General features: G+C 38.9%; 2 protein-coding genes across 2 annotated transcripts; one reads left to right on the top strand and one right to left on the bottom strand.

The window, feature by feature from the left end:
* Positions 1–520: 520 nt before the first annotated feature.
* On the bottom strand, positions 521–11,774 carry LOC131855584 (GATOR complex protein NPRL3). The gene is given in 12 exon segments (XM_059206862.1): positions 521–747; positions 1,314–1,534; positions 2,070–2,712; positions 4,203–4,317; positions 4,419–4,601; positions 5,417–5,581; positions 5,763–5,894; positions 6,295–6,449; positions 7,181–7,397; positions 8,078–8,172; positions 9,466–9,678; positions 11,324–11,774. Coding segments are annotated over 12 exon segments (2,502 nt in total). The 5' UTR covers positions 11,535–11,774; the 3' UTR covers positions 521–595.
* A 128-nt stretch (positions 11,775–11,902) lies between these two features.
* LOC131855546 (KAT8 regulatory NSL complex subunit 3) lies at positions 11,903–19,989 on the top strand. Its single transcript, XM_059206821.1, has 9 exons — positions 11,903–12,239; positions 13,455–13,556; positions 13,631–14,192; positions 14,887–15,085; positions 15,468–15,780; positions 16,684–16,789; positions 17,493–17,550; positions 18,239–18,264; positions 19,426–19,989. Exons 1-9 carry the CDS (start codon positions 12,180–12,182, stop codon positions 19,713–19,715), a joined length of 1,716 nt encoding a protein of 571 aa, XP_059062804.1. The 5' UTR covers positions 11,903–12,179; the 3' UTR covers positions 19,716–19,989.
* Positions 19,990–25,382: the final 5,393 nt, after the last annotated feature.

The following is a 25,382-nucleotide window of genomic DNA, read 5'->3' as shown; positions in this document are numbered from 1 at the left end:
GTTTTGGTTTATTTTTAATTATGAAGGAAAATATTCACTATGTCTATAATTTAATTCATGTAAGACAGCTATACATTTTAGACAAATATTAAATAACACTATTGATGCTGCTGTTTGGTGCTTAAGAAATAGCCAAAACGGTTTTAGAAAAATAATATTTAATAATAAGATTATGTACTTTATTTATTTACCATCGTAAATACAGTAATAATTTTGTTGATAATATTATTATGATATGCTTATTTTGATCACTTCTTGTGGTTAATAAGTAAAATCTTGCTTGGCATCAAAGGCACCAGTCGTACTTATTGGTCTCTATTTACAAATGAGATTGTTATTATTAGGAAACAGGCTTGAGAATTTATATTATTAGTAGACTACAAAAACTATATAGAGATGCTACGTACACTAAGTAGTTGTATAACTGTAAAGGCATGTAGGCTTCTATTCTATCATACGGATCTAAATCAACCCTCTTTAAAAATACAAAGCTAAATAGTTTTGGAAATAAACATAGACATTATTATAAATAGTCTTTATTAAATTAATTAAACTAAAGGCGAAATTATTGTTAAATGGAGGTTAACAATGCTGATTAGTATGGGTACAACATAGCGACAGCCGGGTCTTCTGTCTCGAAGGTGATGAGGACATCTTTGAACTTGTCGAGAAGCTGCATCAGCTGGGAGCGACTAACATTTTCCATGAACATTATCTCTTCCAGATGCTGTTCGCCGCGGAAGTAACCTACAGTTAATAATATAGCTTGGTATATTTCGTTTGTTATGTAAATTAGGTATATATATATAATTTAAGTAGCTAGCCTAACAGGGCGGTAGTAATACTACTTACCGGTAGTAGGGATAGTGATAAAAAAAAGACGTGCCGAAAAGTCTAATGTTACTAAATAATTTTGAGTTTGAGTACAAATACAATTTTTTGTATTGAGCGAGGAATCGAACTTGCGAAGTAAGACATGTTATAGCTGTATAAGTATTAACATAAAATTTTATATAATGATTTCTTCTAAATAAATTAATAGACCAATAAAAACATCTTACTAATATTATAAAGGCGAAAGCTTGTGAGTATGGACTACTCTTTCACGCAAATAATACGTAACGGAGTTTGATGAAATTTTACAGTAATATAGCTGATACATCAGAATGTCACATAGGCTATAATTGAAAAAGATATTACGTAAATTGGGTGAAGTATAATGATAAATGGCAAGTAAATTTTATACAGATGAAATTGTGTGGGTCAGCTAGTAAACAATATATTAAAACCGTGCAGTATTATTGTTACATTACCTTTTTTATGCAGCTGAGCTAAGAGCAGTAGATCGTCGGGGTTCTTGGAGGCGGGCACTGCGGCCAGCGCGGCGCGCTCCTCCGCCGAGAACGTGAGCAGCAGCGCCTCCGCCTCGGGCTCGGCCTCCACCGCCGGCCCGGCGCCCGCCATCATCATCTCCGGCTCCGATTCGGCGGCCTCGCAGTTCGCAGGCATAGTCCACACGGTTGGCTGCTGGAAGCTACACCCCACAAATAGTCTATTAAGATTATCTTTAACTCATACTATGCACATGTCTTGGATTATAATGGACCCAAGCACGGTACTTATAAACTAGTAGGAGTAAAGAAATTACAACTTCCACATGTAAAAGGTCTGCGGGGGTACTGTTACAGTTTGACAATCACAGTTCTGAAATAGCCATGTTAGCTTTCCGTATTAATAAGACAATACCAATTCATACATTCCTTTCCAATTACACTCGTTTTCGGCTAAGATACAAGGGGGTACTGATCCTCACCTAAATCGCGCTTTTCTACTTAACATTGAGATAATTGTTTTATTTTTAAAACTGTCTTTTGATCCACTCTGTAACAGTACCTCAGTCACGCCAATTTCAGATGCCAAATAGATTTCTAATCTGTGTTTTGACTGATGTTAATCTATATTTGTATTCCGTAATTTCACTGTCATCTCAACACAAGAAAAAGAAATCACAGGATTTCTATTTATATTATATATACGAAGATATATTTCCTAATTCCATAAAGTCTTACCTCATTTCACTTTGCAGTTTCAAATTAAGTGATATGCCATTTTTCTTATCGCCATTCACGAATCCGTTGCCTTTCTTCTGTCGCGGTGAAATATCTTGACCATTCTCATACTTCTCATTATCTATACTCGCATTTAAACATATATCGTTTTCTTTCAGTGACAAATCTGTTATTAATGCTTTCAATTTTTCTTCAGACTTCTCCGATATACCATTTACATGTTCAGTGTTACCGTTCACACCATTAGTGCTATTTATATTACTTGATATACCACTATCTACTGAGTTTGCTTGATTTTTCTTCTTTTCTTTATTATCATAGTTATTTACACAATTCGTTTTCGTTGGTCCATCCACTACATCTATGCCTTCATCGAATGAATGGTTCGCTGAATCAACTTCATTGAAATTATCATATTTCGTATGATCTGATTCAATCACTATAGGTTTCGTATGAGAAAAGTCTGTCTGATTCAGGTTATTCTCAGTAGGGTAGTCTTCGTCGGAATCTGGGAATATGTTGACGTTATCCCTAACTTCCACCGGTTCGGGAACATTCAGTTGCATTTGATTGAGTGATGAGAATGACACGCTGCAGGATTGATTGTAAATGTCGTGTTTCTCGCAGTAATATTCATTGCCGTCTGAAAAGAAAAATATTATAAGCTACTTGAACCTACGATCGTGTACTTCTGTTTGTTTGTATCCGAAATATTTAATTATAACTTAAAGTTAAGCCGTATTTGGGATTAACGTGCATACAAATTCACAGATTAAAAGTTCTATCAATCACCATTTTCAGCTCCAGTATGTTGATAAAGTCTTCAATAATATATCTTTGTGAATGTTCTCGGGACATTGTTAAATTCACTGCCGCTTTTAATTTAATTCTGGTAGCAGGCGGCGCCGCAGCAGCCAGCCGCCACTGTGTCACCTGGTGCCTGGTACCTGGGTGTCGCGGGCAGTGCCAGGCGGGCGAGTTGAGCTGCACGTAGGTATGGAGCTGCAGCAGCAGGCGGCGCCGCAGCAGCCAGCCGCCACTGTGTCACCTGGTGCCTGGTACCTGGGTGTCGCGGGCAGTGCCAGGCGGGCGAGTTGAGCTGCACGTAGGTCTGCAGCTGCAGCAGCAGGCGGCGCCGCAGCAGCCAGCCGCCACTGTGTCACCTGGTGCCTGGTACCTGGGTGTCGCGGGCAGTGCCAGGCGGGCGAGTTGAGCTGCACGTAGGTGTGCAGCTGCAGCAGCAGGCGGCGCCGCAGCAGCAGGCGGCGCCGCAGCAGCCAGCCGCCACTGTGTCACCTGGTGCCTGGTACCTGGGTGTCGCGGGCAGTGCCAGGCGGGGGCGAGTTGAGCTGCACGTAGGTATGCAGCTGCAGCAGCAGGCGGCGCCGCAGCAGCCAGCCGCCACTGTGTCACCTGGTGCCTGGTACCTGGGTGTCGCGGGCAGTGCCAGGCGGGCGAGTTGAGCTGCACGTAGGTGTGCAGCTGCAGCAGCAGGCGGCGCCGCAGCAGCAGGCGGCGCCGCAGCAGCCAGCCGCCACTGTGTCACCTGGTGCCTGGTACCTGGGTGTCGCGGGCAGTGCCAGGCGGGCGAGTTGAGCTGCACATAGGTGTGCAGCTGCAGCAGCAGGCGGCGCCGCAGCAGCCAGCCGCCACTGTGTCACCTGGTGCCTGGTACCTGGGTGTCGCGGGCAGTGCCAGGCGGGCGAGTTGAGCTGCACGTAGGTGCAGCTGCAGCAGCAGGCGGCGCCGCAGCAGCCAGCCGCCACTGTGTCACCTGGTGCCTGGTACCTGGGTGTCGCGGGCAGTGCCAGGCGGGCGAGTTGAGCTGCACGTAGGTATGCAGCTGCAGCAGCAGGCGGCGCCGCAGCAGCCAGCCGCCACTGTGTCACCTGGTGCCTGGTACCTGGGTGTCGCGGGCAGTGCCAGGCGGGCGAGTTGAGCTGCACGTAGGTGTGCAGCTGCAGCAGCAGGCGGCGCCGCAGCAGCCAGCCGCCACTGTGTCACCTGGTGCCTGGTACCTGGGTGTCGCGGGCAGTGCCAGGCGGGCGAGTTGAGCTGCACGTAGGTGTGCAGCTGCAGCAGCAGGCGGCGCCGCAGCAGCCAGCCGCCACTGTGTCACCTGGTGCCTGGTACCTGGGTGTCGCGGGCAGTGCCAGGCGGGCGAGTTGAGCTGCACATAGGTGTGCAGCTGCAGCAGCAGGCGGCGCCGCAGCAGCCAGCCGCCACTGTGTCACCTGGTGCCTGGTACCTGGGTGTCGCGGGCAGTGCCAGGCGGGCGAGTTGAGCTGCACGTAGGTATGGAGCTGCAGCAGCAGGCGGCGCCGCAGCAGCCAGCCGCCACTGTGTCACCTGGTGCCTGGTACCTGGGTGTCGCGGGCAGTGCCAGGCGGGCGAGTTGAGCTGCACATAGGTGTGCAGCTGCAGCAGCAGGCGGCGCCGCAGCAGCCAGCCCACGCAGCGCGCCAGCCGCCCGCCGCCCGCTCCTCGCCGCACGTACCACAGCGGTGCTGGCAGCGAGAACTCGCCCAGCATCTGCACACACGCCTGCTCGTTATACTCCACTAGGGATGTTACGGAGCGACTTCGGTTCCGATAAGACGGAACATCCGATTATTTTTACACAGACTTCGGTTCTTTAAATTTGGATTTGAAGTACAAATCCAAAATCTAAAAACTCCGACTTCGATTTCGATAAAACACCCATCACTATACTCCATGGGCATATGTAAGTAAGTCTGTTTCTAATTGCATTTCGGTCGTCCACGAGGCCTTGTAGGCCGCTGGGTACAAGCATACTAGTGCGGAAAACCAGCCTTGCGTCTTTTCTTTAAAAAAAAAACTATAATAATCCAGTCGCCCGAGAGTTGTTGTCCTCGGATTAGCCACCAAGCAAGTTGCTTCGTAATCTGAGTTTCGGTTGTAGGGTGCGATTAAGCAGTGAAATTACTGTATAGGAAGCCTGACGTCTAAGTCTCTGAAATAGCGCGTACGCTTTGGATAGTGTCTACATGTAATATGATAACGTTTTCCTCGTAGTGATGTTCATCTAAATAGAGGAAAGTCACCATTTACCATAAAGTAAAAATAATACTTTGTTACAAGTGTACAATCATACAAAACCATGATGCAGTGTTTTTACTAATACGACATGTAGATAGATATACCATACTTAATATATACAAAATGCAATTATTATTTTGATGTATCTAGGTAACTGTGTCCCATAGTGATACTTGATAAAAAACAAAAACATGTCAAAATAGTGAACTACAAATATTACAAATATTACATTACTATAAAATATACAGACCACTATCGTATGCTAAATACATGAGATAAAATCGCACCTGTAACAAACAGAGTCCTGGAAACTCCTTCGCGAACTCGTAGACTATTGGCGAGTTTATATGTATGTTTGCGCCGGGGGCTACCACGTACACGTTACCCTCGCACAGCGGGTAGATCACAGTCGCCTTCGCCCAGTACACGAGGTGACCGGTCAACTGAAACGCCTGTTGATACAATCAATAGCTGCCTTATTATATTTACTAAAGTACACATAAACCTTGTTTCTGTGTGAAAACCTGTACCTAAGTGACTTCTCTGTTTTAATAATATATATTAATTACCATTATTTAATAGCCTTGATTTTTCATATAAAATAAATTAATAAATATGTACAAGTTAACATACCTGAGTGAGAGTCAGGTCTGCCTCGATTGCCAATGTTTGTAGGCTTTTGAGCGGACTGTAAAGCTTTATGAGACGTATCAAAGCTGGACTGCTGTCCAGAGGTATTGAAGCGAGTAACTCGTTTGGATCCACCTGTAATTATAAAGACCTAGATATATATTTATTTTTTCGTAAATAGATACATATTATATATAGAAAACACCCAGGCCGATAAACAATCATAGTCATGAATACAAATGTTTGTGCCGTGCGAGGAATCGAACTCGCGACCATCGGAAGTAAGGCAGTGTGTTAAACCACCAGATCAATGAGGCCATCAATTAATTAATTTACTTGCAAACTCTTTTACATGTTCACATTGAAAACAAATTGCATATAAAAAAAAACATTACCATTGATTCCTACATTATCCTGGGCCTGTCCTGCAGGAATCAGTATAAGAATGTTCATTTACATAAGTCTATATTATTGAAAATCTCTTCCTGTAATAAATAAATAAATAATATATAAATTGAATCAGCAGTTAGCTTACCATTAAAAGTATTCCATGGTACGGTCGTAGTTTCTGTAAACACTTGTCTATTGTCTCTGGTTCAATGATCAATCCCTTGTTGTGTATCTGGTGCGCTTTGTGAGGCAGGCAGAATGATAATAGCACCCATTTATTAATCCGCACTTGAACTATACCTAGAATAGAATAGAACAGAATATGATAAAATCGAATTTCTTGACTCCTATACAACAATAAAGGCATAAAAAAATAAAAAACAATTTAGAATAGAATAGGATTACTCTCGGATTGGAAATAATATTAAGAATTATTAGATTTAATTCTGAAGACAGAGCCCTTTTATATTAGGCTAACTTTATTAGGGTTAATCCGGAAGGGCCGTGTCGAAAATGCCATTTGATTGGCGCATTTTCAAAGTGGGCGGGACATAGCAACCAATGCGCCAATCAATTGGCGTCACCAATACGGTTCGTTTGACATTACCGAAAATGTGAGGCCTACATTATTTAAAATAAAAAGTCGTATTTTAATTATTTATTACTGATTTATTCTTTCTTTTCATTTACTTTCATGATTTGAGGGAAAGTGTTAGTATACACTTACAATGGATTTTGTAAAAACAATTTACCGAATTTTACCTTATAAACAAATAAAGGTACGAAGTATTTTATTTAAACTGTAAATATGACTGACATATTTATTAAAATTAAAGATCATTTACTATAAATGTGAATTTGTAACATATGGACTATGTATACATATAAATTCCTAGTCCATTACAATTTCCTGACTTCATCCTCATGTATCAAGGCAAGAGCGTAAGAGAGTGTGTGATTTAATCATCAATTTTCATATTTGCTTCAATGTCACTTATATATATTTAATTTTTATGATAATTTCTACATACCAGTACTACTAAGTTCCTCGAATACAGACTTCATAGATCTTGCTAGCGAGCTCCTCTGTAGTATCAAGTGAAATGCTGACTTTGGAGTACCATCTGATACGTTTTCAATGCCGTATGTCGTTGAAGAAACTGAATGCCGAGAGTTTTCCTCTTCGTCGTCATTTTCCCCGGAATTTACTTCACTATCTAACGCCGAAACTTCATCGTGGGCGGTTAACTGTAATAGTATTTTTTATAATTGGAAGGAACAGTACAGAGAAATGGTAGAGATCTTAACCCAGTAGTGGGACAACAAAAAACAGCCGAATTTTTTAATTTTTTTTTTAACAATTGCAGGGAACCGTGGATAGAAATGGTAATAGAATAGAATAGAAAATAAAATAAACGGCTTGACCGATTTTTATGAAATTTTATATGCATATTCAGTAGGTCTGAGAATCGGCTACTATCTATTTTTCATACCCCTTAAGTGAAGGGTAGTACACCCCTAAAATAATTTTTTGGACAAAACTTTTTATTTATATTTTTTTGGATGTATCATTAAAAAATACATACAACACCAAACTGACACCCTTCTAGCATCATTTTACCTGATTTTAAGACAAAACAACGTTTGCCGGGACAGCTAGTAATAAATATAATCCAGAGATTCACACAGCGCCATCTAGTCTCTAGCTAGCAAGTACCTATAACCCAAGCTCTGCTTAGCTTGGGACTAGACTAGACCGTGTGAATTGTCCTGATATATTATTGTTATAAAAGACTATAGCTACACTATAATTAATAAAAAAAAATACATAAGTGATACAGAGCGATGTGTAGACACATAGGTCAGCACCTCTAAGGATGTAATTAAATTCTTAATATTACATTAATTTAGTTATCATAATAAATTACCATTATTTTCATTTCTTCAGTCAGATATGAACACCGTTTTTCCTCATGCCTTAGTGCTTTACCCAGTCTTTTGCTCAAATCATAGTAACACTTAACTGGAAAGAAAAAATAATTAATTATATTTCACCTCTGTTCCATTATTATTTATTTAACTTATAATCTGTAAAAGTTTTTCAAATTCCAATTCATAATGTCTTTATTCATGTAAGTCTATTACAGACTCTTATGATATGTCAAATCTACCGTCATTTCGGAATGATTTCGAGATGAGAAGAACAAACAAGAAACTCGGCTCATATTCTTTTCAAATAAATGTTGTTACATGTTTACATTTATACAGAATCATTTAAATTCAAATTTGGGAGAATAGAGTGACCACCAGCACATGCTATTACAAAATCAAACTGTCCAATCAAATAATATTATGTGGACAGAGTCGCAGGTAACAGCTGGTATGTAATATAATTGAAAGTAATTAAATAAAAAAATATATGTAAAGAAATCAATAACAAAATATAATAAAACATAAATAATAGATAACTGCATAAAATACACATACAATTATATTTAGATACACATTAATAATAAAATGAAGTAATAATAATAAGGATGTGGATGCAAAAGAAAATAATGTATTGATAAAGGTTTAATGAGGCAATAAATATGTACCGACATACATTTTTGATATGGTTATCTTAATTATTTCTTATTAATCAGAAATGTTCTTATTAATCATTCATTAAGGTCTTATTAATCACTAATTCTCATCATCAGATACCTAAGACATTGTTCTTAGTTTTTATAGTGATGGTGGTAATGATGATGAAATATCGCCAATCACCAAATATCATTCTTACAATTCAAGACATGTTAAAACTAGGCTAAATAAATAAATATTCATGGCCCTGTTCATATACATATAGGTGAAGCTTGCCCCATTCCATCAGGTGGGTCATTTTCAAATAATTTATTCCGATTTGACCTCTCAGTCTCCTGTGCATATCATATTTTCCATCGCTACACCATTTAGTTTGGCTAGCTACTTCAGTTGAGAAAAATTTGTTTCAATATGAATCATATTGTTATTTACACAGAAGAACTATATTCAGGTAGAAAAAAATATGAATACAAAAAACTTGACTTTCATAAGCAGCTAAGATGTCCTACATGAATAAATTATTTTTGATTTGATTTGATTAAGTATTCTATATATAATTGATTTTTTTGATAAAAAGCTATTATAGTGAGTGTGTCAATAAAAAACAATGACACCCAATTTTTGTTCAGTGTTCAAAAAAGGAGTGTTGTACACTCCTTTTTATATTTTTATTATTTTCTTTTAGTCACTTTAAGGTTTTTCATTCCAAAAAAAATCTAAATGCACTCACCTATAGAATGACTTGCAGAGGCCTGCAGAGCAAACACAATATTAATAAGTATCATTGCAGCGGTGTCATCTTTGTTAGTCCGGTATGGTAACAGTGTAGGGTGTCCTACAAACCGAACATCATTCACTTTGAGCTCAAATTTCCTGTTACACAACTCGGGTTTAACAGCAAACAGTGTTGAGAGCATCTCATCTGTGAATCCGCTTAGCTGACCTGCAAAATTGATAATAATGATTTCAAAATTATATATAATTTGGGTGCATTCATTTGTTATTCATTCATAGTCAATCATAAAGTTTATTTTTCTTTAATCTATCTGCAAACAATCCCATATTATAAATACTTCCATAATAATTGTAGCTAGAAAGCTATAATTATTTAAATATCTTAATTGTATAATATTAATTCATATGTATGTTAGTCTATGAAGTATTTATAATATGGGCCTAGCAGCCGAAATAAAGAAACAAATAATTAGTTTAGTTCCCTAAGCCTAGCTATAAATATATTATATAAACTTCCATTGAAGCATTTGAATATGTAACAGAGAAGTATGGTTTCATATATTTGTCTCAAATAAGGCAAGGAAGCATGACAAAATATTTTTACAGTTACATATTACAATGGAAACAACAATATATTCAATTTAAATTACAATAATTAGTAATAATATTAAATAATATAGATAATAAGGATTGTTTTTGAATAATAATAATAATAGCACATTATTCTATAAAATCCATATTATATATTAATAAATTATTAAAATTATATTTAAATTTTAATAAATTATATTATCTATAATAACAACATCTCTCATTTATCAACCAATCCAATTATAGTTTACTTATTGATTGTGATTACACAAGGAACAAAAACAAAATCTATAATAAGTAATAATAAATTATTTGTTGTGTAAGTTTTTATACTATACATAATTATCATAGTTAGCTAGTTAGTTATAATACTGTATATAATTTGCGTTTCCTTAGGTATATACAGCATGTATTGGTATAAGAATAATAAATCAGTATCATTTATATTAATACTTAATACATTAATGATTACCAATGAGATTAGAACTAACTACATGGTGTAGTTAGTTCCAACCTCATTGTTTCCAACTTCATTCATTATACCATAGGTGCTAAACAACTGATAAAAATACATTGATGTATTTTTTCTAAATATAAACATTATATGTATATATAATATACTCTGCCACCAATACAGAAATCTTATATTGTTAACATGTTAAAGACTGCATGCCCACTAGTGGGCCACTCCGCAACGAAAGTAAATTTATATGTTGAGACCAGATGATCACCCATGGGCACTTTAATTTAAATAAATCTAGGGGTTAAGTAATGTCTACCTCTAATTAGTGTAAGCTAAACATACATACAAAATTTTACAAAATTACAAAATAATAGACGTAATATTTCTTGTTTTAAAATTTAAACCAGTATAACTGGAAGTAAGGTAATCTAATAATTGACTAGACCACTGTCTCTGTCAGTTATTGTTACTTAGTATTATGAACTTTATATAATGTATAACATTGTTAATATTTGCTAGAAAACTCAATATTGAAACCATGTACTTTTCAAGGAACAATGTTGACCTTTTTTATGTCTATAGGCAGGGTCTGATCTACCTAAGGGCTTTTTGGGCTGCAGCCCAGGGCCCTGAGAATACAAAGGGCACCCAGTCCCACTGAAACAATGTTGACTATTTTACATGTCTACAGATGACAATTGTGGCAATTGTCATCTGTAGACATGTAAAATAGTAGTTTAAATCTTATAGCCACTGGTTTATTTTTTAGATATATACAGGTAAAGAGCACTGCACCTACCTTTACAAATATTTGATGTTTGCGATTGAGGATTCTGTAAAAGATCTTCTGTGGAATTGATCGCGTAAGGATTATGACGACCACATTGTTTTTGTGTACTTTCATCCTTATTTTCTGTTGTGTAAGGATATCTGAACAACAACCTGTCTCCTTTGCTGTCTGACTTCACAAAAAATATATTCAAAGGATTAACTTCCATGACTGCAAACATATGCTACGTAATAAATAAATCACTTTATGTTAACGACACGAGATACTTCAACCAAGATTTGGTGTCAGGGACCTTATTAATGTTACAAAACATTATACTATTTAAAATTAACTGAATGGCCCTAAAATTAGACCAAAACACTATATTTTTGACTAAAATATTGATAATTCTATGAACTGAATAAATACATTAATTTTTTTTTGTTTCGATTAAGTGGTAGAAAATTACAAAATATTTTTATCGTTTTGACACCGTGAATGACGTCTTAATGACTGTAAAATTACTCATGTCACGTATACTCCTGTCAACTTAACACAGTTGTGTATAGAGAAATAGTATTCATATACGTATATCGAAGTAATCTATGACATACTTTGATATTTACATGTATTCTTCATCGAAGTATTTTCAATTTAAAGATATTACACAAGTTTTGTCTTCATTTCACTCTTGGATTGGAATTGGAATTTAGATGGAAATCTTATGAATAATTTAAACATGTAAATTCTTGTGAATGTTTCGTCTTGTGCAGTCTAATTTATGCTCGGTTTTAATTTTGTGGTTTGATCTAAAGTGTATTGGATTAGTTTTTATTTATATGTGTATTAATTATAATAATCCGTTACACATAAAAATATAACAGTGATGGGCACCGAAGTACTGAGCCGGCAATTTGATAATTGTGCCCTAAACAATATGCAAGAGGTAAGGAACTACAATCTTTTAAGGTTATTTTCATTAATTATGATTATTATGATTATGATTATTAACTTTTTAAAGCTTTATTTTTCTTTCATAATGGTCTATAACTTGCCAATGAGGCTATCCACCGAAACTCAAAATAAAAATATTAATTACTTATACCTATATATTCAAATTAATTTAATAAAAGCTTGGGTGTTATTTTCAATTAAAAATAGCATTTTCTGATTGTATTTGTGTATTCAGAATACTGAGGGTATTCTGAAACCTTAACTCCTTCCCCATAAACGGTTGAGGGTGAGTAATGTGTACTTATAACCCCTATGAGTAATGATAAATGATGATAATTTCCTTGTGATTTTGCTTTGATCGGCTAATTGTTTTGATCTCATGTTAATCCTATAATCCTCCACCGATACCCAAGGGGGTATCGGTGGATTGAGGATATGGAGGATTATAGGATTAACTATAATTTAATGTTTAGGTAAATGTTCCTCCATTATCAGCCATAAAAAAATGCAAATGATGTCTATTATTATATGTCTATAATTAATTTGCATGTAACTATATTGCAATTATCTTTACACTGTTAATCTTTCTTAATTAAAAATAAAATAATGAATAATATTTATTTTCAAAATAACAGTTTCCATAAGACACAACATTGCATATTTAAATATAGTGTAGCTTGTATTGGAGGAGGCACACTGTAAGGTTAGAGCTTTAAAGGGCTTACAATATTAGACACAATAATGGTTTTTTTCTCATTTATTAATATCCAATAATCAGTCATAGCAGGACAATATGTAGATGCTATGTTGAATGTAAATTTGGTAGGCTCTTAATATCCGACTACCTTTATTGTGATACTCATTTGTACTATTCTATGCCTTATGACTTAATGTTTATATCATTTTCTAGCTGTTGTGCTAATTCATTGGGATGGTTTTTTTTATTGTATGTATATTCTTAATCCTAAATAGGGTTGGTAATGATAATAGGATTAATGAATTCAACCATACACATGAACACAGTAGGGGAAGTACAACTTGGTTACTATTAGTACATAAAAAGAATAAAGTACATAATAATAACATTTCTGACTATTAAACATTTTTTTATTAAGTTTTTAACTTATATAAAATAATTTAAACTTTTAGTTGGAAATTTTGCGCTAATTATATGAAGATAAAAATTATATGTATATGTATTTTGCAGACAGAGATCAATATAGAGAATATGGAAACCGACACGGCTGAGTCTGCCGCAGCTCTACATGAGCGTCTCGTCGCATACGTGCACGCACTCGCCGGAGGCCCAGTAGGTTATACCAATGAAACTTATAGAATTTTATAATAGGAATGTAGAACTTAAAAAGAATTACGATTGCACAGGAGAGTCGGTCGGAGGTGTGGGTGGAGCATTCGTATGCGCGCGCACGGTCGGGTAGTACGGCCGGTGGGGAAGCGCGCGAGCTGCTGGCGCCACGGCCACCACGCGACTGCGAGCTGGACGTGGAGAGACTCTCGCCACCGCCGCCCGCGCCACTGGAGCCCGAGATCGATGACTACGGCGGAGACTCGGACGATGACGACTGGGAATCGCGCATGGCGGCCATCGCGCCGGGACCTGCGCATGCGCGTCTCGTCGCCGCCGCTGCCGACGCGCTGCGTGACATGCGGCTGGCTCGCCTCGCGGGCTGCGGCGCGGGAGCCGCACGTGACGCGGCGCGGCGGATGCGGCTGGCGCTTGCTCCGTTGTGGGTGTGGCCGGGCCCGCCGCAGCAGCGTCCACCCGCGTGGCTGCACGCCGTACTGCTAGCGTACTTACCGCCCGCGCGCCGCCGTGATTACGACGACATTATCGCGCAACTGCGCTACCTGGTGCCGCGGCTCTCAGAGAGGTTGCTGCTGGGCCGCGTACCGCCGCCAGCGGTGGATCCCCTCGCGGTAGTCGGTAAGTACTACCCGTTACGTGATAAATATTAGCTGTCTTTACACGTATACGAAGTCCATGCTTTTACTCAGGAAAGAATGTGTATGTGACAAAGAGAACGAGAAAGATCGGGTGCGCGTGAATGAATGTGTCGTGTAAAGGTAGCAAATAGATATGTGATCTTATCGATGACTTGACAGAGAAGTAAGAATTATCGAGACCAATTTTTATAGAAGGTGAATTAACTCCTATTTCTGAGTAACCAAAGACTGCTTACAGCAGTGTGAGTTTGTGTATAAGCGTGAGTTCTTTTAGCTAGCTTTAGCTTTCGCCAAAATGAATAGTGACTGTCTGCCATTAATCTGATATCATTGCGTATTGATTCTTCTTAATGGATACGTGCTTGACAGAACGATCGTGGTCATTATGTAGTCGAATGAGAGGCAGATAACAATCCATACTGCCATTCTGATACACTCGTAGAGTGGAGTGCGTGTTGCTATGATGTGTCGAGTGAGGCGTGTGGCAGGTCCTGCGGCGCCGGATGCGGGCTCGCTGGTGGCGTGGCTGCTCTGCGACTCGTTGCGTGTTGATATGGTGTATTAAATGAGGCGGGTGGCAGGTCCTGCGGCGCCGGATGCGGTCCCGTTGGTGGCGTGACTGAGCTGCGGCTCGTTGCGTGTTGATATGGTATATTAAGTGAGGCGGGTGGCAGGTCCTGCGGCGCCGGATACGGGCCCGCTGGTGGCGTGGCTGAGCTGCGGCGGCGACGCTCGGTGGCGGCGGAGGTTGCGCGCGCTGGTGTCCCTGCGCGAGCTGCGCGCGCCGCCCGGCGCCGGCTGCCCGCAGCGTGCAGTCGCCTCCGTGGCCGCCTGCCTGCGCGGCCAGCTCGCAGATCTCATCGCTGAGGCCGGGTAACTATTTAATAGCTGCATTTACATGTACACTCTTTCACACAGGAATGAATGTAAAAAATAATGTTCTCGTTCTTTATCTTTCCTGTGTGATAACCTAATCGCGCGTGAAAGAACGTCTCGTGTGAAGACAGCTATTGTTTAGATTTACTAGCAATCTTTTTTACGTGATAGAATATTTGCGCGTGAAAGAACGTGTCGTGTAAAGATAGCTTTTGTTTAGGTTTACGAACAATCTTTTTTGCGTGATAAGATATTCGCGCGTGAAGGAACGTGTCGTGTATAAGCATTTATTTATTCTGCCATATTAATATTATATTCATATTACCACATTTGCTAGCGGGTAAGTGGGCGAGTGATGGACGTGTCAGTATGCGTGCAGGTCGCGGCCGGTGGTGGTGGGGGGCGCGGGGGCGGGCGCTGCGCTGGCGGCCGCGCTGGGGGGCGCGCGCGCGAAGCTGCTGGTGGCGGCGCCGCTGCGCACGGCCGAGGGGGCGGCGCGCGTGGCGGGGGGCCGCGCGCTGCTCGTGGTGGGGGGCGCGGCGGCGCGCGGCGGCCGGCCCCCCGCGGGGGCGGCGGGGGCGGCGGGGGTGCGCGCGCTGCTGGTGGCGGGCGCCGACGACCAGCTGCGGCTGCCCGGTCGTCTGCGTCGACGCATGCGCCTGCCGCAGCACGCGCTCGACGCAGCCATCGCGGTCAGTACGACCGTTATTATGTTATAGTACTCTGTTTAGGCCTAACGGATTCTTCAATAAAATGTATTCTTATAACTAGCTAATCTCTCAAACGTTGTTTTGCCATAAAAATTAAAATCGCCATTAAATAGCGGTTGGTGATGGAAGGGTGAAAATTTAGAGTTGTATGTATTTTTAGTGACATAATTTTTAAAAAAATTGTCCATAATATAAAAAAAATTTTAGGGGTGGATAACCCTTATCACTTAAGGATATGAAAAATAGTTGCCGATTCTTAGACCTCCTTATTATGCGTATAAAATATCATAAAAATCGAGCAAGCCGTTTCGAAGGAGTATGGTATGACAACTGATATTGATAAGAAAAAAAAAAATCCCCCCTCCGATCGATCACCCGTCCAATTCAAACAGGGATCGAAATTACGACGGCATGAGCCGAGGTTCGAACCCCTAGTGGTGCCCTCAGACTAAAGTCGTATCCGTCAGGCAGGAGTTGGCCTTCAGCCGCTCCATAAGTCCTTCTGCGGGTTTGGAGTGCCATCTGCACTCGCCCTCTAACGTCCGGTGAAGCTGTAAAGGCCAGCTGCGACCAAACAGCATTAGAGTAGTCCGAAAAAAAAAGACGAAAAAAATATAAGAATAAATTACGAAAAGACAAACACATTTCATTATTTCACGTTACACTATATCCGAACAGTCACAATTTTATATAAATTTCAGGGTTATATCAACTTTAAAACATAAAAATTTAAAAATTATTTCAAAATCTTAATAACAACCTAAAGTTTATCCAGTCCAATTTTGAAGTAAGAAAAACTGGAGATAAATCGTCATGATATATTGTTGCTGGATATAACAAAGAATAGTATAAAGCAAGGCAATGATGGTAAAAAATTTCTTGCAGGATGAATGCGCGCGTTGGGTGCATGAGATAGCAGAGGAAGAAGAAACCTCGCAGGACCCATCACGGGTCAATACCAGTGAGTTAACATATTTTAAATTGTCTATTCGTACAACTAGCTGTAGGCGCGACTTCGTCCGCGTGTAATTTAGCAACATTACTTTATTTTTCTGAAATAAAAGTAGCCTAGGTCTCTCCTTATTACATCAGCTACCTGCTAATAAAATGTCCAACCATTTCAGAGATTAAGAACAAGTATTCTAAGAAATTCGGAACAAACAGATAGGCAGACAGACAAAAATTGTAAAAAAAAACGGTTACTTCAATATTACAAACAGACACTCCAATTTTATTTATATGTATAGATTGTCTATTCCTATTTTAAATTGTATATTTGTATTTTAAATTGTCTATTCATATTTTAAGTTGTATATTAAAGTGTGACTTTATTTTTGAGACATATATAAATAAAGTCATACTTTAAGAATTTGTCGACAAAATGCGACAAGAGGTGAGAGAAGTCATAATCGAACATTCATAAAAGAAATTCAATTGACTTTCTTCTCAGTTCTCAATTGACTCTGTATACTGAACTGGTGAGGAAAACATTTTATTATAAAAAAAATAAGGTCATAAGTGGTTAAAATGACCTATATGAATAAATGATTTTTATTTGATTTGGTTTAAATATTATAAAGTCTTTTTTAAAATATTATAGTCTCTGTTTTCAATATTATCTATTGTTTACTTGATACGGTTGTACTACTTCTAAACGAAGAGGTGTTGAGATTAAATAATGAGATTGAATGCAGGCGCAGAGGACGTATCTCCTGAGCGGATCGAGCGGACCGAACGGGAGCGAACCACGGGGTTAGTATACTATATTAATACCCAATTTTTTTTAATTGTATGGTGCTAAGACCACTTTACTGCAACTTACATAAATCTATTGTGCTCGCCCCTTTTCAAAGTTCGCTCCTAGACCCGCCAGGGACAAGAATTGAAGGATATTCTTAGGAGCAATGGTTTATATCTCCTCAGGATATTGTATACTTTCCAAAGGAGATATTACATTTATGCATGAGTTGGCTACAACCACATAGGATGTGTAGTGGCATTTCCTCTTCAGTTTGGCAAAATCTGCGGATTTTATTTATATAACATAAACTACTTTATAATTTTACTGACTACTCGCCCCGGCTTCGCACGGGTGTACATGTATTATATATATAAACCTTCCTCTTGAATCACTATTTATTAAAAAAAAAACGGAACAAAATCCGTTGCGTAATTTTAAAGATTTAAGCATACATAGGGAGTAGAGACAGACAGCGACAGCGACTTTGTTTTATACTATGAAATGATACATGTTCATACTGTGATATACAACTAACTTTTTTTTTTATTATGATTTTAAACTTATAATTTTCTAGTAATTATTATTTGTTATTTGTTACAATTTGGCTTGTCTTTAATTTGACAGTTTTAATTTCCTTATATATTACATTTGTACGCAATATTTAGCATAAAACTCGAATAATTGTAAATATTGTTTCAGTGGCAATCGTTCTATCGAGATAGTTGGTAAGTACAAAAATGATTTCAACACAGTTTTTTTATGGATGATATTGGAATGGTGCACCCGCCTGCGCTAACGGATTACGCTGCCGGGACACCAGTGGAAGATGACAAGATGAGCATGAGGTCACGTCAGTTAGTCCGTCGTGACAAATTCACCACGAATTTATCACGATGGTTTCTAGGGGGAACCGCGTGGAGGTCAATCTGACATGGTACGTTGCTAGCAACAAAACCATCAGTCCAAATGACTAACGATCCCTTTCTCCCCATTTCCAACACATATAACATTAATTACAAGCACATAGTTGTAATTATCATCTGTGAGACGCACTTCTTAGCATTTCATGTATTTACCGATATATATTTATGATAATAAATAATGGTCACTATAAGCAGTCATTCGTTAAAACCGGAGTCGCACTAAACGATTATATTTTCTTGGTACCTGACTACGAAACGTAACACGATTAAACATCACCGTCGCTAAAACCGGTTGGTCGTTATAAGCGTAGTAGTTATATATGAATTGTACTGTATATACTGTACCAGTATACTTTCTGTCTGTGTATGCCACCTTTAGTCCTTGCAACTTCCTAGAACACTTATCGCCCGGCACGTGTAACATTAGCAACGCATCTGCGCGACATTCAAGAAGTTGCTACTGTTGCTGCACCAGCGCGAGTATGCGACACGTGTAACTTTGTATATAAGGCCAAAATATTTTTATAATAAAAACACTTCTATTTTGTCTCTTTTCGGCTGTATCACTACAAGCTCCCAGGTTCTCGACGAAGTGGGTCCTAGACATAAACCCTAAAGGGACGTGTACACACTGCAGCAGGATCATCCGCAGATCCTTATGGACCGCTGGGTACGGGCCTCGCGCTTACGCTCATTGCCCGGGCATACTGCTGGGGTGAACCACCCCAGCGTCGTTCATTTATCCGCTAGAAGCCGGAAGCCGGTAGTGAGTAGTAGTTTTAAGAGCGCGCGTGGAGAGAGGCGAGTCTGCGAAGATGTGCTTCTCGCCCACTTTCCGCGCGCCTCAACCGGACGACAAATGGCTCCACCGTGGGGACCTTAATATCTCGGGCGATCACGTCATTGAGGATGTACACACATCCCCTTAAAATACAATAGTAGTAACGTAGCGTTCCCCCTCAGAGGGCCGCGTGGTGAGCCGCGTGTGTGGCTCCCGTCCCCTGCCGCTGGCGCCGCCGCGCCGCCGCCTGCCGCTGGCCGCCGCCGACATCCTGCAGCTGCCCATCGTGTTCGCGGACGACGACCCCACCCCCGCGAACCCCGTGCCCCCCGCGCCCCCCGTGGCCCCCGTGTCCCCCGCGCCCCCCGCGCCGCCCGCCGTCACGGTCACCAGCGGGAGGCCACGGTTCGCGCGCGTCATCCTCGCCAAGCGTGGTCGCCCGCGACGACCTATGTTGCTGCGGGATCAATGACCCCCCTAGTCGATCTGGAGTAAGTAATAATAATAACCCTGAACAATTGCCACAGCGCCATCTAGTCCCACAATAAGCAGAGCTTGTGTTATGGGTACTAGACAACTGGTATAAATGCTTAAATGTTTCTTTTTTTTAAATACATGCATAATTTACATAGAGAACACCCAGACCGATACAAACAATCCTATTCATGAATACAAATGTTTATATTGTACGTGGAATGTGTGTATAAATGGAACCCGCGACTATCGAAAGAAAAGCGGTCCTATACCGCTAGTCCAGACTTATTATTATTGTCTTCGGGAGACGAAGTACAATTATTATCACTATTCAATTCAATTCTATGAATTGTCCACTCAAAGCTCTGCTCAGCCTGGAACTAGATGACTATGTGTGAATTAATTATTACTTACTTTATTTTTATGTATTTATAACCATACTTTCTTGCAGGTCGCCTGTTCCCTTGTGACGCAATTTGCAACGCCGTCATTTGGTTATATTGGTTGGTTGGTTATATCGGACCAAGATGTAAAGTGATAACTTAACGCTGTTAATGTTAAAAAGTAATTTTTAAGGCTTTTTGCAAATAAAGAATACGTACAAATATATCAGAGTATTTTATTTCATATTTTTTGTTGGACTTACGTTTTTTTTTCGACTACTCTAATGCTGTTGGCAGCAGCTGGCCTTTACAGCTTCACCGGACGATAGACGAGTGCAGATGGCACTCCAAACCCCCGGAAGGACTTGAGCAACATTTGCAGGTCAACTCCCGCCTGACAGATACGACTTTAGTCTGAGGGCTACGCGAGGTGTTCGAACTCGGCTCAGGCCGTCGTAATTTCAATCTCCACTTGAATTTTTTTTTTTTAAGGATGATAATGGAATGGTGCACCCACCTACGCTAACGGTTTACGCTGGCGGGGCACCAGTGGAGGATGATAAGATGAGCATGAAGTCAGGTCAGTTAGCCCATCGTGACAAATTCACCAAGAATTTATCACGATGGTTTCCAGGGGGAACCACGTGGAGGTCAACCTGACATGGTACATTGCTAGCAATAAGATGATCAGTCCACATTACTAACAATCCCCATTCCCCCCTCCCCACTTGAATTGGACGGGGGTCGATCGGAGGGGCGAAGGACTTACGTACACTTGGTCGAGTGTCATAAGTCAAGCTCACTTAAATGTCCAGGCTAGTGTTGGCGTGGTGGGTCGGGTCATTGGGGTCCCTAAAGTATGGATGAGCGCAATGATTCTTAGTTCACCCGTTATACTCGTAAACGGAAGCTGATTCTATCAAATTTTTTTTTTTGCAATAAACAGGTCTACTTGAATGTGATTGTAAAATATAATATCCCATTATGTTTTGACATATTAGGCATACAAAATTTTAAATTATTTAAAAATTAATACTTTATCAATTTTATATTTTGTTAAACATATCTGTACCTATAGGTATATTTACTCGTATTATTATGTAAGTGAGTTCATGCCACAATAGACCCATTTGGGAATCATGGAAGAGTAACATGTAAGAAACAATCCTTATACAGTGGGATCTGGAAAAGTGAGAAACCTCTATTATTGAGACTTGCAATAAGGCCCAGGTACTTTTTCATTTAGTTAAGGGGACTTTTCGAGATTTGAATTGTAAGATTTTTTTCCATGTTTACCTTATATAATTGGGACTCTGTAGCTCAATTACCTGTATAAGTGAGACAAATTAATCAGACGCGGAGGGCTTTGTTTACAAACATTTGAATGTCTGTCTCACATGCTTTGCTTGTCAGTACAATTTCAGGTTCTTCCACCTCTAATATATGGAATAACGGTACATTTCGACCTCTATAAGCGGGGGCTAGGGAGGTAATAAGACAACTACAATTTTAAACCTCCTTAATTGGAAAACTGGATTAATGAAAACCCTTTATAATTGTTACGTAATTCTTGGTCACTCGAGATCCCAATAAATCAGGGTATTAAATTATTCTGCATATTAAAAATCTGAAAGTGCTTTCAGTAATTTCTTTACTACGTCTGATACCATCACAATTAGAATATACCTAATATTGGAAATGAATAAACACTAGCCTACATTCTTATATAGCTCAATATCCATATTAATAAACTTAATCCGGTCACGCAGACGAAATCGCGGATATAAACTAGTAAGTCAATAAGTGGAACCAATAGCCGTTTGTAAGGGGAGAAATCACCCTCCCGCAAAGTTGTTAGTAAGGTTCGACGATCAGCGAATGCACCGAAGTCGCGGCTCGAGGCGATTGTCGCGCGCATGTGCGACGGCGCGCGCTGTCCGCCGTCGCCACTGTCCTTACTACCGACCGACAGTAGCGCGACTGTCGCCAGCGCCTTCTGCCGCGCCGCCGCGCGACCTCACCACCTTTTCATCCACGGATTCATTCTTCTGTCATTACGACGCGACTGATAAAATGAAAAACGTCGACACACCCTACACATTAGTCTCTACATATTCGGATTGCGCGAGTTGCAAACTGCTTTAATAAACCTTGTGACATTTATTCTGTGGATTGCTGCGGAGAATCGGTAGCACGGTGGTTACCCATGAATGGAAAGCAATATAGGTATGTTTGCCACCACCGAACATATACAAATTATGTAAACCGTTACCGTTTTAGAAGAAACTAAGAGATTAAAACGTGACGTGACGCAACAATTGTGTTAAACTATAACTAGCTGTGCTCGTGGTTTCACGCGCTTGTAATTTATAGCCTGTGTTATTCTGATGTATAAGCGATATTACTGTAAAGATCATCAAAATCCGTTAGTAGTTTTTGCGTGAATCAGCAACAAACATCCATCCATACTCACAAACTTTCGCGTTTATAATATTAGTAAGATCTATTTCTTTGATGATGACAGAAGTTCATATAGGTGTTGTGTTTGAAGTACACTAAGTTATTGTAAAGAATATAAGCTAAGTGCTCTACTTAGATGCAAGCCATGTGTGTTACAATAGACCAAAGGTCTTCAACCCGCGGCCCGCAGGTCACTTGCGGCCCGCCGATGTATTTTCTGCGGCTCGTCAATAGCCCACTCTCAGTAACGACAACAATTAAGTAATAAAAATTACCTTTAATATAAAATAAAAATATCTGTGGTGCGGCCCACTGTACAGAATTTTTTTTTGCCCGTTAATTTGTAAAACATTGGAGACCGCTGCAATAGACCTATGTCCGCACCCCTTCCGTAATCAGTTCGAAAACAACGTCACTGCCTTGCTGATGACCATAACAATCTAAACGACGACATGGAGTATTGTTTAATGAGTTTAGAGTTTTGGAACAGTGCCCTACTCGCTCAGCTGTTGGTGTACCGCCTCTAGCGTCTTGATTGTCCGTCCTCGGAACACGTAAACAGTATCGATCGCTGTTGACTCGTGGCTCGCGACTGCACGTTCCAATCCAACGTAACATCTACGGCACTTAACATGTTACCGACCTATTCCGTTGAACCACTTTGTTGCTGACGAACTGGCCACATACTTTTATAGTTCATATGTTATATTTTTAATTATTAAAAAAAATATTTGTTTGTATTTAAAATAGTCTAATAAAGACAATCTTTGACAGATAACAATACATTTTAAATATTGGAACATTCCTTATTCTGGTTAGTGTTAATATAGATAATCCAGAATGTTTTGAAATTATTAAAGTACTTTAAAATAAGTTACAACAACAAAAATTACAACTTTAGACTTTTTGAATCTCGAAATATATTTGTGAAATTATAAAAAATGTGTAATAAATCTTTTCGAATAAATGAAAAAAACGATTTTCATTTCCATATTTTTATATAAAAATGAAATACTGATGTAAGTAGAAAAAAATAAATACTTAGATGTATTTCATTTTTAAATAAAAATACGGAAATGAAAATCGTTTTTTTTCACCACTACGTCCACAGTTAATGTAATGCCTTTGACTAAAATAAATAATGTAACCATCAAATAATCTTCATTAGTAATAGGTAAATGGTTAGATAATCAATTTTTAATCTACCGTCACATTCAGAATACACATATTAAATATTCGTAATAAATTATTTATATATTTTTTTATTGTGTGATTTAATTAATTAGCTTCGTATTATCTTATTAATATTATAAACACAAAAGTTTATATGGATGGATGTTTGTGATGATGAAACTTTATTAGTAGTATATAAGCTTATACATCGGAATAACATAGAATACTTTCATGCGGATGAAACCGCCGGTACAGCTAGTATTATAGAAATGACAAATGTTTGAACAGTAAATTTAATACAAATATATATTTTATTCCTATTTTCTCCTTGGCTTTTACGGGTATTTTTATTTTATTATAAATTAAATAATAAAATTAAAAAATACCCGTAAAAGCCATTTATTTTTATTTATATTATATATTAAGCACCTTTTGTACTATATACGTATAACATTTATTTAATTATCATCAGGTTTTTTTTTAATCTGGACAAAAACAACAAAACAATAGCATACTCATTTTACCGAAACAAAACAAAGAATAGTGCAGACTTAAATAAAGTAAATAATTTATAAGTATTACCTACGATCCGCATTACGTTACCTACCTGTGTTCCTATCTAGTCATACTGCTGCTATCTGTTCAATAATTCAAGATATTCAATAGGTACACCATATAACCTCCAATTCAATTGCCCCAGTTGTTGTTGCTACTGCATTATTCCGTTCTGTGCCACAGATATGCAAACTACTACTACTAGAAATGAAAATGGATGCGTGTTTCTACACCATAAAGTACAACTGAACGACTGACGAACTTAATAACACTAATTTTTGTAAACAATTACAACGAAATAATATAATTATTTTATGTACCTACAATAGAAACAATAACATTAACCTACTGGAAACTAGAACTAGATTTTTATTTTTTAATCGATAATAATAATGTATTTATTTAGCAAAAAAGTCAAAATTAGCATACCTACATTAAATTAATTTTGCAGTATGTATACATGAATGAACATGTATATACATATATATATATATATATATATATATATATATATAAACACCTCTTTGGGCACTTTGTTGATCACGCCACAACCTAAACACTTGCCGATTCCACCTTTTGCACTGAATAACTTGACTCCTATCGCGTATATCTCAGGCGGTATGGCAACGTCGCATTCTATTTTGCGATGCGGCCATATATATTCGTCGATAGTACGATATACTCGACACTTTTTTTACTAATAATTCGTGACTGAATGGCTCCGAACGGCTAAATTTTTGGTATACACAAAGACTTTTTGGCTCTGAATATATTCCAAAAATCAATTAATTATGTTGATCACTTTATATACTCGTCCTTACTGCGATACTTACTTTCATCCGAATATATATAGATACCGTAACGGTCTATCAATTATGACTTTATTAATTTACTAATGTAGATATTTTATATTCGCAATGCTCCATACATGCAAGCTCCAGCAACGGTGGAGGCAGGGTCCCCCCTGCACCGTACACCGCACCCCGCGCACACAAACAAATTAGATATTTTTTGAATACACAAAGACTTTTTGGCTCTGTATATATATTTCAAAAATCAGTTAATTGTGTTGATCACTTTATATACTGGTCCTT

Source organism: Achroia grisella, unplaced genomic scaffold (genome assembly GCF_030625045.1).
Source record: "Achroia grisella isolate CSIRO2021 unplaced genomic scaffold, CSIRO_AGI_Agris_v1 utg146, whole genome shotgun sequence".
Lineage (NCBI taxonomy): Eukaryota > Metazoa > Arthropoda > Insecta > Lepidoptera > Pyralidae > Achroia > Achroia grisella.
The sequence above is the reverse complement of the archived record's forward strand: the minus strand, read 5'-3'. Positions and strand labels throughout refer to the sequence as shown.

Bases quoted from the DNA above. Each gene is read 5' to 3' on its own strand.
- LOC131855546 (XM_059206821.1), top strand. From the start codon at position 12,180: ATGGGCACCGAAGTACTGAGCCGGCAATTTGATAATTGTGCCCTAAAC. The intron at 14,193-14,886 runs GTAAGTACTACC...GGCGGGTGGCAG, and splicing joins GGATCCCCTCGCGGTAGTCG to GTCCTGCGGCGCCGGATACG. The intron at 16,790-17,492 runs GTACAACTAGCT...GATTGAATGCAG, and splicing joins ATATTTTAAATTGTCTATTC to GCGCAGAGGACGTATCTCCT.